At 59.3% G+C, this 13,909-nt stretch overlaps 1 protein-coding gene across 3 annotated transcripts; it reads left to right on the top strand.

Annotated features, from left to right (window-relative positions):
* Positions 1-731: 731 nt before the first annotated feature.
* Positions 732-13,611, top strand: MS4A10 (membrane spanning 4-domains A10). 3 transcript variants are annotated; one of them, XM_037137796.2, is made up of 7 exons: positions 732-827; positions 4,989-5,179; positions 5,637-5,756; positions 6,795-6,851; positions 8,381-8,515; positions 9,557-9,667; positions 12,652-13,611. In XM_037137796.2, exons 2-7 carry the CDS (start codon positions 5,006-5,008, stop codon positions 12,760-12,762), a joined length of 708 nt encoding a protein of 235 aa, XP_036993691.2. In that variant the 5' UTR covers positions 732-827; positions 4,989-5,005; the 3' UTR covers positions 12,763-13,611. The 3 variants fall into 3 exon arrangements, with proteins under 3 accessions (XP_036993691.2, XP_053515038.1, XP_053515037.1); XM_053659062.1 differs by lacking the exon at positions 732-827 and adding an exon at positions 1,172-1,312; XM_053659063.1 differs by lacking the exon at positions 9,557-9,667.
* Positions 13,612-13,909: the final 298 nt, after the last annotated feature.

Genomic DNA, 13,909 nt, shown 5'->3' with positions numbered 1-13,909 from the left:
CGGCTCGCGGATCAGCCAAGTGCAACTTGTGGGCGGGGCCCGGATCCCGATTCAAGCCCCTGGAAGGTCACAGGTGCTAAGAAGACAATGAGAGACACCTGATTACTGAGTAGATGTCTGAGCTCTAGCTTGTCACAGGAACTAGGCAGAAGAGGTTTTTCTGACTCCTGGAGCTGAGCCTGTCCCGGACCAGGCTGCGGGGCCGCAGGATGATGACGTCGCCCATCCGGGTGCCTCCGTGGGCACCAGAACTTAGCTCGCTTTAATTCTCAGTCATGACCTGCGGTCGTACTTACTGTTAAAGTCCTCATCTTTGAGACATGAATAGTAGACAGGATGTCTGAGTTTCGCTCACCAACAGAGGAGGAGAGTGGGGTTCAGGGAGCAAGATCGGCGCAGAGCTGAGGTCCGCTGAGCTGGGGGTGGTAGGTGGGGTTCGCTGGGCCATTCTCCCCACTTTTGTGAATGATTGAGGCTTTCCAAAAGTAGCAAGGCTTGACCTCTGGCTCCATGAAGATTGTACAGTCATCCACACTCCCTCTGTCCTGCTGTGCAAACGGGTTAACCCCGTCAACTTTGACTCGCCAAAGGAAATGTCCCACTCTGAAGGAGGGTGCTACCCCACCTGCTGGGTTTGGGGGTAACCGCAACATCGGCGGCTCCCCTGCAGCTGGGCAGGAGGCAGGAGGTGGGGCCAGCGGGAGAAGATCCAAAGTCTGATGTTTCAAAGAAGTTCTGATCTCCCCGCGCTCGCTCTCTCCGTGGCGCTGAGGTGAGTCCAGAGGGCAGAGCGCGGCTGGGAGCTCGGAGCGGAGGCCTGGGGCCAGGTGAGTGGTCCCCCACCCTCTCCAGCAGAATCGAGGTCGCCATCAGATTTCTAGAAGCAGAGCCTGAGACAAGGACTCCGCGCCACTGGTTGGCGAAGGAGCGCCCTCGGGAGGAGCGGACGGGGGGAGCAGGACAGGGCAGAGGCGATGAGCCAAGGACGGATGTGGCCTGAGCTGCCCAGTCACTTCAGCCTGATCCCACGTGGGGCGCAGCAGGTGGGGTAGGGGGGGGCTCAGAAGCACAGACTTGGTCCCACCCTGAGGCAAGGAGGCCGGGCTTTCCGGTGCAGCCTTGGGGGGAGGGCGCGACTCAAACTCCCAAAAGGGAGAGGCCGTGGGGCCTTAGCGGGTCAGTTACTGTGGCCGGAAATGGGTGTCCACCCCATGGAGAGGCTCTGGGAAGTGGGGGGACACCCACACATCTGCGCGACGGAGGAATTCACTCCCTGGAGCCCTGTTCTGCCTGCAGTCCCTGACCGGTACAGGTGAGGCAGGGAGGGGCTGTTTCCACTCCGATCCCGGAAACTCATACGCACAGAACGGCAGGTTCGAGGGGGCAGAGAGGGAACAGGGCTTTCCCAGGGCCACTCGGAGCCAGGTCTGGAGTCCAGGCCTCCTGACACCCCAGTGCGGAGGCCTCTCTTTCCCGCAGGCCTCACCCCTTTGTGCAGGTGAACCTCTCTCCACACTGGTACTGCGTCCTGAAGCGCAGGGGGGTGGGGGCTGGCTTTGGCACGTTTACAGCTATTTTCTAACCAGCATCTACCCAACCCCAACCCTCTACGTGGGTCCCTGGTGCCCCTCCAGTCTCTCTGTCATATGACGTGACTTGATACCTCTCAACTGCTGCATTTCTCTGCTTGACATGCATGCATACACACATGCACACATGTGTACACACACACCCCAGGAAGCCCTCGCTGTCCTCCAGACCTGTGCAGCAGGGTCTGACTAGGGTCGCAGGTTCCTCAGTCTGCAGAACTCCAGAGACAAACGCAGACCACTAATTCAATACACCCGGTGCTCTCCTTCCCTCCTTGCACCCTTCCCCAGAGCCCTCAGCCCCACCCCTGCCCCACAGCCACCCCTCCAGATGACTCAGACAGGACTCATCAGGTCTTAAATGAGAACCAGACGTGGGCCAGATGGAGCCGGGATGGCAGGATTCCAGGCACGTGGCGGGCTGCTGGCAGCAGTGGCGAACTCGCAGCACACGGAGCAAGCCCGAGACTGCCTCCGCCAGGCCCCCCAGGGCGCAGACCTCATCCTGCATAATCCCCACAGCCTCTCCCCAGCCCAGTTTAGCCACTAGCGCTTCCCAAGTGACAGGAGAGGAGACTCTCGGGCTGAGATGTAATCAGCCCGCCCAAGGTCAAAGTTCCAAAGAGCAAAGCCGGGTGTCTGGCCCAGGCTCATCCACCTCCAGTGCTCATGACCTAGTTCGCTCCTGGGGAACTGGAGGGTCCTAGCTCTTTCCCTGCCCAGAACCCGGGGAACACCCAGGCCCTGGCTGGTGTCCTTGGGGATGCAAGGCTAGCTGGCCCTGTGGGCCGTGAGCTGACTGCAGGAACTAGGGAGGGGTCAAGGCTAAAATAGTTTCCCCCCACTGTTCTCCAGGGTCTGCATCACAGGCAAAAGCCTTCTGAGGACTCAGAGTTCACGACCTTCTTCACAAACGAGCAGCCATTTTCCTCTGGCTACCCAAGCCCTGCCTTCTCCAACTCCATCCCTCTTAGTCGTACAAAAGTCCCTTGTAGCAGTTTTCTGTCGTGTGAGAGAATTATGTGGAACTGGCAGTGACCCTGTAGGTCACAGTCCAGTCCCTAACCTCGCTGTGATAGGCACACGAGAAAACCAAAAGGAGGGAAAAGAAACCACCCCCCCAAAAAAAAACCCACAACCACACATCTCTAAGTTTAAGGCCAAAAGCGTTCTCCACAGCCCACCCAGTGGGTAGAACTAGTGGACAGTGAGACCGAGTTCCCACGGCCGATGAAGTCCGGGCAGGGCCCTCGCCGTTGGAACAGAGCACTCCGTTGCAGGAGTTCTCGGTCTTTAATGCTCGGAGCACGGGAAGGTGATATCCAGGGTTCCCAGACTTGTTGGACCACGGAAGCCTTTTGCTGCTGATCTGTCAGGGCCTGCGTTCCATGAAACACGCTTTGAGGAAGGTTACTCTGGCTTCTTGAATCTAATTCCCTAACGGGTAATTGGACCATTCCCACTGCCACCACTCGGGAAGCAAAAGCCAGGCGGAGGCACCCCTCCCGGGACCAGGAACACACTACCCCCCCGGAAAGCCTCTCCCATCCAAGACCCCTTGGCCAAGAAGTCTTCCTTCCTTTGTGCTTCCCAGTGTTGGTGCTTCCTCTGTCTTCCCAAGCGCAGGGGACTCTCGTTGCAGCCCGGGCCTAATCGATATAGGTCTCTGCCACCAGCTACATGCCTCGGTCCAGCTGGCGACACCAGCAGAGCCTGGATGGCTGGGAATTGAGAGAGGGACAAGTTCCCAAGCATAGCTGAGTCACGTCACAGAAAAGAATCCTGTGTCTCTGGGTTCAGCTTCTGGAGCCCAGGAAGGAGAAAGGCCCAGCCTCCCCGCAGCCCTCCCGCTAATCAGGACCTGTTTACCACGGGCCACTGGAGACACAGATCAGGGGTCGCCGCTGTCTGGGATGAGAGCGCTGGCATCAGACCACACAGAGTCCCAGGCCCAGGCACCTCTTTGCTGTGTGACTTTGGCCAGGACACCTGACCTCCCTGAACCTCGGTTCTCTTTCTAGGGAATGGAGACAACTTCCCAGGAACTGACAGGGGTCAGCGGGCGCAGTGCCTAGCACAACTCTGGCGCTCGCCAGCCCTGTGGCCCCATGTGGCCCTTTGGCTCTCCCAACACTGTCCTTTCCTTTCCTCGCTGCTCAGGAGCCAGTCGTCCTGGCTGCTGTCCCTCCTGCCCCCTCCCAGGCCGCTCCCCCACCTCATCATCACCACCACGACAGCAAAACCGCAAAGTACGGATGCTCCCACAGGACCCGCTCCATTCACACCGTAGGAATCAAAACCTTGGAGGATGTGCCCCCCACTCTTTCTTTTTACTAGAAAGAGTACAAGAGTCCACTTCCTTTAAAGGTTTTCTCATGAGTCCCATGGAGAATCTCCTCCTACCAACAAACATCACTACAGCCAACCTCTCCCTTCCCCTCCCAGCCCCCAACCACTCCATTCTCCGGGCAAAGACTTCAGCTTTTCTTACCAAATCACCAGGCAGCCCCCAAGTTCTGATGTGCCATGCGGCATCAGCACACCACAGGCAGGTCTCAACAAGTGATGCTTCGAGTCTCCTGCAGAGTTTTCCCCCATTGAAACACCCAGAATGTGCGTTTGCATTCACTGAGGCAACTGTGCGTGGAGGATTTAAGCCCACAAGCTCTGGAGCCAGTCTGCCAGGCTTTAAGCCCCAGCCCAGCCATTGGCTAGCTGTGTGACCTCAGACAAGTGGCTTAGCCTCTCTGAGCATCAGATGCAAATGGGCACAGGGATGAGGATAAAATCAGACGATGAAGGTAAAATGCTTATGGTACTTCGAGAAACAGAGAAAGTGCTTCTAAATGTTGACTTACTGTCTTGGTTAAAAATTGACTTCCCAGCTCGGTGTTGGCTCATAGCAGGTCCTCAGCAGGAGTTCCCTTCCCTTCTGTCCCCCATCGCCCCAAACCCAGGAGGCACCCCCATAGCCACAGGTGGTGGGACAATTATTCGATCCCCACCCACCCTCATTTGCCTCATCTGGGGCCAGTAGGTTCACCATACCTGCCCAGCCCTGCAGCACCGGGGCTCTTGCCAAACTACACTTGCCAGAGTGGTGAGTTCTGGCTTTGGATAATTGAAAGTCTGTCCGCTCCTTGATTTTCTGCCCCAGAAGGAGCTGCGTCCTGCCAATTGCACAGAGGCTATGTATGAGTGGCAGCTCAGTTTCTCCCCATCCCTGGGGGCCAGTTTATTCCAGGTCAAATCAAGTTCAGGGGCTGCAGGGCAGAGCAGCCACTGTTCTGGAAGGCCCTGGTCCAAAGGGCGGAGGTGGCAGTCACAGAGCCTCACCCAGGCAGAAGCCCAGGAACAAGACTGGTTCTCACTCGGCCTGTCTCCTTGGCCGGCCTCCAGGATCCCTGTGCCAAATCATGGCAGCAGAAGCCACCGGAGCCGCCGCCATTGCCCCCAGATCTGGAGCTTGGGGGCTCCAGCCATGGCAGGCCCTCAGTCCACCCCAGCCCAGCCAGACAAGTCTCCCCCAGCCTCCGGTCTGGCATCAGGAGAGGACCCGCAAGAGGACCATCCTTCTCCAGGGCCTGGGCGTGAGTATCCACTTCCGGGGGGTCTAAGGGTGGAGAGGAGCAGACAGGGATACGTGGGGAGGGTGCTGGGGAGCCCTGAGGATGGAGGAGCACGAGAAAGCCTCCAGTTTCCCTACTTAATGCTCATCCTGACATTGAAAACGCCATGAGAGGCTGCCCGCACCCACACCAGCACTGGCTCCGTGCTGGCTCCTAGGAAGTCTTCAACAGAAGTTGCTCCTGCTCTGCCCTTCTCACCCCCCAAACCCCGGAGTGGGGGGCAGCGCTCTGGCTGGTCGTGGGTGGTAGGACAGCTACTTGATCCCCATCTGCCTTCCCGAGGTGTGACCCTGCCTTGCGGACCCACCAGGAACCCTGAGACGGTGGGAACCAGACTCGTTCCAGCCAGTTGGTCCAGGGCTCCAGGCACCTGTTTCAGGGCTGGGCCCCTCACCGTGGCCCCCTGTCCCCTGCCCAGGCCTTCCACGTTGTCATCGCCACGCTGCACATGGTCCTCGGGACTAGCCTGGTCTCTGCAGCCGACGGCCTTCACCTGGTGGTGCTGAAGTGTTGGTACCCATTCTGGGGAGCCGCCTCTGTGAGTAGGAGCCAAGCCTGGGCTGGGTGTGGGGCCGCGGCATCTGGGACCGGACGTGGGGTGGGACTGAGAGAGCTCGTAAAAGGGAGGCAGTGGCCAGTGCCTTCTCCGGTGTCCCTCTCCTCATCTGTCCTCTGGTCATGCTGGAAACAGCTCCTTCGCAGGAGACACTCCCGGCTTCCTGCATGCTCCCCTCATTTAACACTCGCCTCAGGCAGAGAAGGGGGTGAGCAACCACAGGGGGTGGCTGGAGCTCCATCGGGCCTCAAGGCGGCCAGGCTGCCTTTGGAGGCAGCAAACATCCCTCTGTCCTGGCCGCAGGCCTGGGTGTGAGCTGCGGCTCCTGTCCTCCCAAGACCAGAGGAGAGCGGTGCACGCACAGTTCCCTGAGGTCCCCCAGGGCGCCCTCCCGACTCTGGACCCTGGTGGAGTCCCGCTCACACAGTGCCCAGCTCCTCTCAGATGAGAGTCCCAGCGCCCCGCTGTCACTCAGGTCCACTGTGCTGGGTCTGAGCTTCCAGTGCACGGAGATGGGACTACGTCCATGCACAGCACCCACTCATCCATTTGCCCCCTTCCCCCCGTCCCGTGGGCAAGGAGAAGGAGCTCAACAAACTTGTGAAAGTATAATTGCAGGAATGCACCAGAGACCTTAGCACAGAGCTAATCTCCTCCCTGCAGCAGGATTCAGGAAGGACAAAGGATCCCCGTGGAGGGGATAGTTCAGCTGATCCAAGAGGAAGGGTTTGGGCTAATAAAATGGGGGAAGCGGGACAGACTGGGAGGGCATCGGGAGCTCAGGGCACAGCTGGACCCGGGTGCGGAGGTCTGTGAGCGGAGAGCAGCTGCTGTCTGGAGCGGGCCTGGGATGGGCCATGTGGCGGGCAGGCTGAGCTCCCTTGGTTGGAGAAATGGTGTTTTCAACCCCACTGGCCGCCACAGGTGGGTTTTCTTAGCAAGTACTGGGAAGGGAAGGGATTTGTGGGTTTCCAGGAACCCCAGCTTCTTTCTTATGACTGTTTCAAACCTGGCCCGCAGTTCCTCTTTACAGGGCTCTCCATGATAGCAATGGAAGTGGTTCTGAAAATCTCTCTGGTAAGTTGGAGCATTGAGATCATTTCCTTCCATTCCCAGCCCGGAGTCCCTTGTGCAGGGCGTCTCGGGGTGTGCAGCAGAGACTCGGGGGGCTGTGGGGAGCAGGCCCGAGTCTTCAAAACAGCAGGGCGCCGCGTCCTGGAGGTCTGCCCCCCACACACGTCCCTGACTCCACACGTTTCCTCCCACCCACCGCCCTTCCTGCACCCCAGTTCTGTCCACCATCCTGTCTGGGCTGGAGGCGCCGTCCAGCCTGTTCTCCACACAGCAGCCAAGCGACTGTTCTCACACGCTGGTCTGCCCACATCACCCCACGGCTGTCAGCCCTCCTCGGTTCCCCGGTGCCCTCGGCTTGCCTCCCACGTCAGCACGTCTGCAAGCCCCAGGCTGCAGCTGGGTTTCTATCTGTTCCCACCCCCGAGCAGCAGCCTGACGCAACTGTGGCCCTGCCCGGTGCTGGGCCGCCCCTGCCCGGCACCTCACCTGTCCCTGCGCACACTCTCTCCCAGCCGGACTTACTGCTGATCACACTTCACATGCAGCATCTTCCCTAACCTGCCATGGCTGGCTTCCGTGTCCGCCTGGCCCCTGGCCCGCTCCCATACTCTGGGTGTCTGAGCACCTTTCTAGCCCAGGCGAGGGGGTGGGGGGGGAATAGGGGGCAGGCACAGGGTAGACACTGACACAGGACTGGCTGATGGACATCAGTGACAGAAGGACTGGCCCTACCACCCCTACTTGTGGCCTCAGTCCACCCCCTGCCCCAGAAGCCCTGGGTGGTCCACCTTGTACCCTAGGCCAGGTCTGGGCTGTGGCTGCCCCCACCCTCCCAGAGGGCCTAGAGAACAGAAGGGCGTTATGCAGTTTAACTGGCGGAGGCAGGAGGTGCCTAGCAAAGACCCTCCTGTCCCTCCTGGGCGGGGGACTCCAGAGCCAGCAGCCTCCCCCTTCCCGCAGCGGAGCACAGGGCACTCTTCCTGCAGAGAAGTGCGTCCCAGCCCAAGAGGCTGGAAGTTCCCTGTGTTTATGTGCTTCCTCACTACAGGGCCTGGCACTTGGTAAAAGGCCCCTGGAATGATGCTTAACCCAAGATGATGAGGACCAGAGACATTACAGGGGCCGTGGAGGGTGGGGAGGGAGGCAGACCTGGGGTGTATGAGGGAGGGCAGGGCACCTTCAGGGCTCCTCCGGCCCTTTCCTGTGGGGCAGACGCTGGGGGAGTGGCCAACTGGGTGTCCAGCGGACACCAGGATGCTGGGGGCCGGCTTTGAGAGGAGATGCAGTGGAAGTATCTTTCTTTATTACAAAGCCCGGGGGCCACCCAATCCTGTCCCTGTCGGAGACGAGAGCCATGGGGGCCTCTCGGGGGCCAGCTACCTAAGGAAGTCATGTTTGGATAAGAGCCTTCAGCCCAGAGGTGGGCAGAGTCTTTCCTGAGGCCCCAGAGCAAGCTCTGGCAGGCCCGAACAAGGTCTGCCAGGGTCTCTCACCTTCGGACAACAGTTGTCCCTTTTATTTTTTGCTCGTAGAAGGTGTCGTGCCTGATAACACACTCCATCAGCATCCTCTGCGTGCCGGCCGGCCTCTATGTCATCACCAAGGACCTCTTTCTGGAGAACCCCTTTGAGTCCCTGGTCCGGAGACTGCTGGACCCCAACGTCACGGTGAGTGGCCAGGCCCCCAGGGTCCCCTGACTCCCAGGAAGGCGCTGCCGGGGGGGCTTGGCCAAGGGCAAGTTTCTGGCTCTCAGGACACTTCCATCGGGACCCAGGCACAGGTGGCGTCGCTCACAGCACTGAGTCCGGCCCCGCTGCTACCGATGGGGTCACTGGGGCCAGAGTGGGCAGGTCTGCGGTCGGGCAGCAAGCTGGCAGCAGACAGCCTGGGACTGTCGACTTCCTGTCCCAGGCTCCTTGAATAGCAGACGCCCAGGGGCCCTGATGTCAGTATCTGTGGGCCTCACAGCAGCCTCGCGGTGCTGCCGAGCCCACTTTGTCACCCCATTTCACCGGTGTGAACGCCGAGGTCCAGAGAGGCCAAATTAATGGGCTTCGGCCACACGGCAAGGCCGCGGTGCCGTGGGGACTCGGAGCTGGGTCTGCGACCCCGTGCCCAGTGAGTGCTCTTGCCACCACAGCTGCCTCTGAAGCAGGAGGTGGACCGGCCGCCCCACGTGTGTGGCCGAGGGCCTCTGGGTCAGGTGCCAGAGGTTCTGGCCGTGCGGGCTCCCTCTTCCTCATCACCTTCCACAAGCACACACGTGGGAGCACACCCATGCTCGCACACACACACTTCCCCCACCAAATGTTCTGGCCCCGTGAGATGTCCCAGCTGCATGGTGGCCCTCAGCCCATCTCCTCCCTCCCCAGCTGTAAGAGACACTCCTTCTCTCTGAGCCCAGACCTAGGCTCCCCATCCAAGTGGGGTTGAATGAACTAATGCCTAAGGCCGCCTGCAGTTCCAAGTTCCACCAGGGACCTGTGAGGTTCTCCAGCCCTCAAATGTTAGACAAATTGCACCGAGGACCCATGGGTGCCAGGCATTAGGCACAGAGCAGTGACGGAGCCAGACCCCCTCCCCGCCCCACACAGCACACCTGGGAGCTGAAGCGCCAGTGCCCTCTGCTGGCGGGGCCTGACCCCTGCGGTGTGGCGTGAGGGGCGCAGGCTCCCAGTGAGGCCTCACTCTGCCCCTGCCTCCCCCAGCTCCACATCCAGAGGCTGGAGCTGGCCCTGCTCTGCCTCACCTGCTTGGAGCTCTTCCTGCTGGGGGTCACGGCCGTCGTAGCCTGCAGGGAGTACCGCCTGTCTACGGAGGTGAGGCCCCCAAGGGACTGGGACAGGAGGAAACACAAGGCTCGGTCGGGCAGGGGACACTGCGGGGGTACACGAGGACTGTGTCTCTCCCTCATTGCCGAGCATTCAACAGCGAGGCCACAGAGGCAGCCCACAGCGCAGTGGGGGAGAGAGGGCACAGGGCACAGAACGCCAGCTGAGGTGGCAAATGCGGGGCCACCAAAGGGAAAAAGCCACGAGCTCTCCGTGCCATAGGCCACTGTGCTCCTAGCTCCGAAGGCTGGGAGACCTCGTCCGGAGGTGCGTGGAGGGCAGGATTCGGGCCGTGATGAGAGAAGCCACCTCGAGCATGGGGACAGCACGTAGGATGGCTTCACAACAGGACAGGGAGGGTCTGGGAGAGCTGGAGCGTGTGGCGGGGGGCAGGGCAGGGCAGGCAAGAGGGGTCCCCTGGCGGAGGGGTCCCCAGGCGGAGCCCTGCAGGCATGCTCGCTCTGGGAAGCCCTTCAGGTAAGCGCGACTTAGCTGAATCTTCCCAGCAGCCCTTTGAGGGAGGTTGCCAGGGTCCAGCCTCAGGGTCCCCGAAGGATGGACTGCGCAGGTGACGAATGAAGAGTCAGACACCTGGTTGGGTGCCAGAGAACAGCCAGCCTCTGTGGGTCTGACCGAACTCCCAGAGTTTGATTTAGGCTTTATTTTTATAGAGATTGTTACATAACATCAAAGGAACAGGTGCGTGGCGTGATCAGTTAAGCAGAAAAAAACAATACAGAGGTAACTAGGAAAAGTACAGGAAATTCCATAGATTCAGTTATGTTAAACAAAGGTTAGTTTGATCAGGAGAGCCATTAATCAGACAATTAGAAATAGCTGTATGTACAGAGTTTTAAATGTCTTATTGTTTATTAAAGTTCTTAGAATTTGGTATGGGTCAAAAAGATATGCTAGACTGAGCAGAGGTTATAGAAAATTTATTACAAGGCCCTTGTGTCTAACTTAGCCATCTATCTTTCTGTCTAAAATGTTTCTTTATGTACTTTGGACTCTAACTCCTTGGTAATTGTGTCTACGTGCTCAGTTTGTAATAGTTAACCAGCTTCTCCTGCTTCTTTATCTGTCTAATTCCATTAATATATATTCCTGTTCCAGGTATAGGAAGGGCTGTTACTGCATCAACTTTTAGATGTTCAGGGGCTACTTCATTAGGGGGGACTTTTGTTCTATCATTGGGATTCTGTGGATCACTGACCCTGAAATACAGGCGTCTAAAAATCCCACCACCTATTAATCACAAAAACAAACATGCAAGGAGAGATAGACAGGAAATCCAGCCACAGCTGCCTCTGCTGGGCGGATGCATCTCATCCGTCCCGACTGTGTCAGGGAATGGCTGCTGGTCAGCTCCCGACAGGAGGTGCTTACCTCCCCATTCCACAGGTAAGTGAGCAGAGGCTTAGAGAGGTCCCACGGCAGCTGGTAAGGAAATCCAGGCCTCAGCCCAAGGTCTGTGTAACCAGCGCCGAGCCCCGTCCACACGAGGGAGCTACAGGACAGAAGGCCAGGAAACAGAATCCTATCCTCGCCCCAGAGGTAGTTTCCCAGGCTCATTTCATTAAAGAAAAATGCATGAGCTCAACTTTAGCACACTATAAAAATGCATGCTGTAAATGCCCCCATAATCCTGCAAATTTCACACTCCGGTTGCCGTCCACCAACTGTTCACGGAACACAGATGTGAGGTGGGGGCCCCGAGTTTTATGTGACCGAGCAGACAAGCTGTCCTACTCACAGCCTGGCCACAGCAAGTCTTCTCGTCAGGACATCAGAGAGCTGGCCGGGGGCCTGAAGCCACTGAGGCCACCCCCACTCTCAGGGGCGGGGGGATGCCCCGAGGCCCCTCACCTGGCTGCGGGAATGAACAGTGACTGCTCCTGCTCGGGGCGCTCGTTGTGCCAGGCACTGCGCTAAGCGCTGCAGACAGCTGAGCCAGTCTCCCGTTGCCGCCCTGACCAAGAATCGCCAACACAGCTGTTGTGTCCTGCAGTCCTGGCAGCCGGCGATTTGCGATGGGTCTCCCTGGGCTGAAGACAAGGCGTCCCGGGGACGCCCCCTGCTGGAGGGCCTGCGGGAGAGCCTGTTTCCTTGCCTGCCCCGGCTTCTAGAGGCTGCCCCTCCGTCCAGCATCCTCAAACATCGCCCTTCTGTCCCCCCTTCCTCTGTGGAGAGCACTCGTGACTACACTGGGCCTGCCCGGGAAATTCGGGGTCACCTCCCCATCTCAAGGGGTCCTGATGAGCGGTGTTAACTCCCCTTCGCTGCGTAACCTAAGACGGTCACGGGTCCGGGGATGACAAGACGGTCACAGGTCCGGGGATGACGACGCGGTCGTCCTTGGCGGCCCTCCCTCTGCCAGCCACCGGGAGGCTCAGGCCTCCCCGAACCTCACAGCCACTCAGGGGGGCAGGCTCTGCTTTCTTATGTTCAGGGGGAGGAACGAGGCTCAGAAAGGTTGAGTGATTTCCCCAGGTCACAGAGCCTGCGGCCTCCCCCATCTGAGAGGACCGTGCCAGGGACAGGCTCTGCGGCACTGGGTGGTGCCACCCCCATCACAGATCAGGGACGAGGACGGTGCAGCAGTGGCTGGGGACACTGTGAGCATCAGACGTGCTCCCAGAATGCCCTGCAGCTAAGAGGAACTGGGGGGTGTCACCTGGCCCAGCCAACAGGGTGACCTGCACATAGACACCTGCGCCCTGGTGGACGGCCGGGAACGAGGCCCAGTTGGCTGCTCGCCCAGTGAGCCCCTCCCTGCTCCTTCTCAAGAACAAGGAGGCGGAGAGAGCCGTGCGCCCCCGGCAGGGAAGTCCCTTGGTCTCTCGGGCCCCCATTGCCCCACCTTCGCAGGGGCCTCTTGACGTCAACACGTGAGCCGGCGGGAAGGTGCTTTGTCAAAGGCCACTCCCCCACACACGTGAGCACTGTGGACAGTGGCTTCTTTTTTGCAGAAGGACAACTTGCCCCTTGTTCCTGACATGTCCCTGGGGTTCAGCGGGCCCCCGCCATCCTACGAGGACGTGATTCAGAACGACGCACAGGAGGAGCAGAGGCAGCCGTGAAGAGGCGCTGGCCCCGGTGTCCCTTCCCCAGGGGCCGTTACCTGATAGGGGCAAACGATGCTGTTTCGACAACTGTCTGACCTGTGCTGGTGGCCTAGGTGGGGCGGTCCCCATCTCCTCAGGCACAGAAGGGGCCTCCAGGCCCCCAGCCCCCATAAGGCCCCTGTGCCTGGTGGGCCAGAGCTGCCTCAGTTGGTCCACAGCACAACCAGCCCCCCCCACCCTGCCAGCCCAGCCACAGAGCCCGCTCCCACTCCCCACCTGCCCTGTCTGCTCTCCCAGCCCATGTGGGTGCCCGGGCGGCCTGGCCCTTCCCAGGCTCAGGCTCCTCAAGAGTCTCTGGGGGGACGGAGTCCCTGGGTTCAGGGTGAAGGCAGCAGGGGCGTTGAGTCAGGCAGAAACCACAACCAGCTCTTCCCCCCAAAGTGCAGGCGGGACTCTCGCCGCCCTGGACCTCAGGGTCTCCAAATGCACAGTGAGGGCCAGTGGACACAGTGACCAGCGCCCCCCACTGCACGGCTCTGATGCCAGGCGTCCGTGCCAGCTGAGGTTGCCCGTGAAACTTTGGCCTCAAAACCCCACACCTACTCGTGCTGAGAAAGCGGGGGGAGGGGGGAGATCCACCTCCCTCGGTCCCCAAACCTCAGGCATCGAGGACAGTCTTCGCAGTCTGTGTTTATTTGTGCACGGTATTATAGTCCCTCTCTGTTTCCTTACAAGGATTTTTTCCTCACATAATAAAGTTTTAGAGGGACACTTTGTATCAGGAACAAAGAAAGTCAATATCTTTCCATAAAAAGAAGCTAACAGCAAAAATAATGTAAACAGGATGAAAATAAAGTGACTTGCCACCCACCTCTGATCTCGCCTCTGATTCTCTGCCTCCTGGCTCCCTGCTGGCTTTTTTTTGGGGGGGGGCCACAGACTCCCCAGGCACGTGCCTGCCTCGGAGCCATCCTCCTGCCCTTCCCCTGCCCCGGCTCCTCCCCCAGTTTTCTGCAGAGCCCGCTCTTTGAATCTTTATGAAGCCACCAACTGGGGGCCAAGGCTGAAGTCTCTTCATCCCCCATCAACCCGTGAGGCAGGTCCTGTGAGTAAAACAGATAAAGGAGGCGGTCATTTGTTATAAATGTATCTCACGAGCTGA

This window comes from Artibeus jamaicensis, unplaced genomic scaffold, assembly GCF_021234435.1.
Source record: "Artibeus jamaicensis isolate MK-2021 breed Jamaican fruit bat unplaced genomic scaffold, CSHL_Jam_final scaffold_614, whole genome shotgun sequence".
Classification (NCBI taxonomy): Eukaryota; Metazoa; Chordata; class Mammalia; order Chiroptera; family Phyllostomidae; genus Artibeus; species Artibeus jamaicensis.
Note: the sequence above shows the minus strand (reverse complement) of the source record. Positions and strands in the feature narration are given on the sequence as shown.

What these genes read in the sequence shown, in the direction of transcription:
- MS4A10 (XM_037137796.2), top strand. Translation starts at nt 5,006, where the DNA reads ATGGCAGCAGAAGCCACCGGAGCCGCCGCCATTGCCCCCAGATCTGGA. An exon ending in TCCTTCTCCAGGGCCTGGGC is followed by an intron (nt 5,180 to 5,636) that starts GTGAGTATCCAC and finishes TCCCCTGCCCAG; the next exon opens with GCCTTCCACGTTGTCATCGC. An exon ending in TGGTTCTGAAAATCTCTCTG is followed by an intron (nt 6,852 to 8,380) that starts GTAAGTTGGAGC and finishes TTTTGCTCGTAG; the next exon opens with AAGGTGTCGTGCCTGATAAC.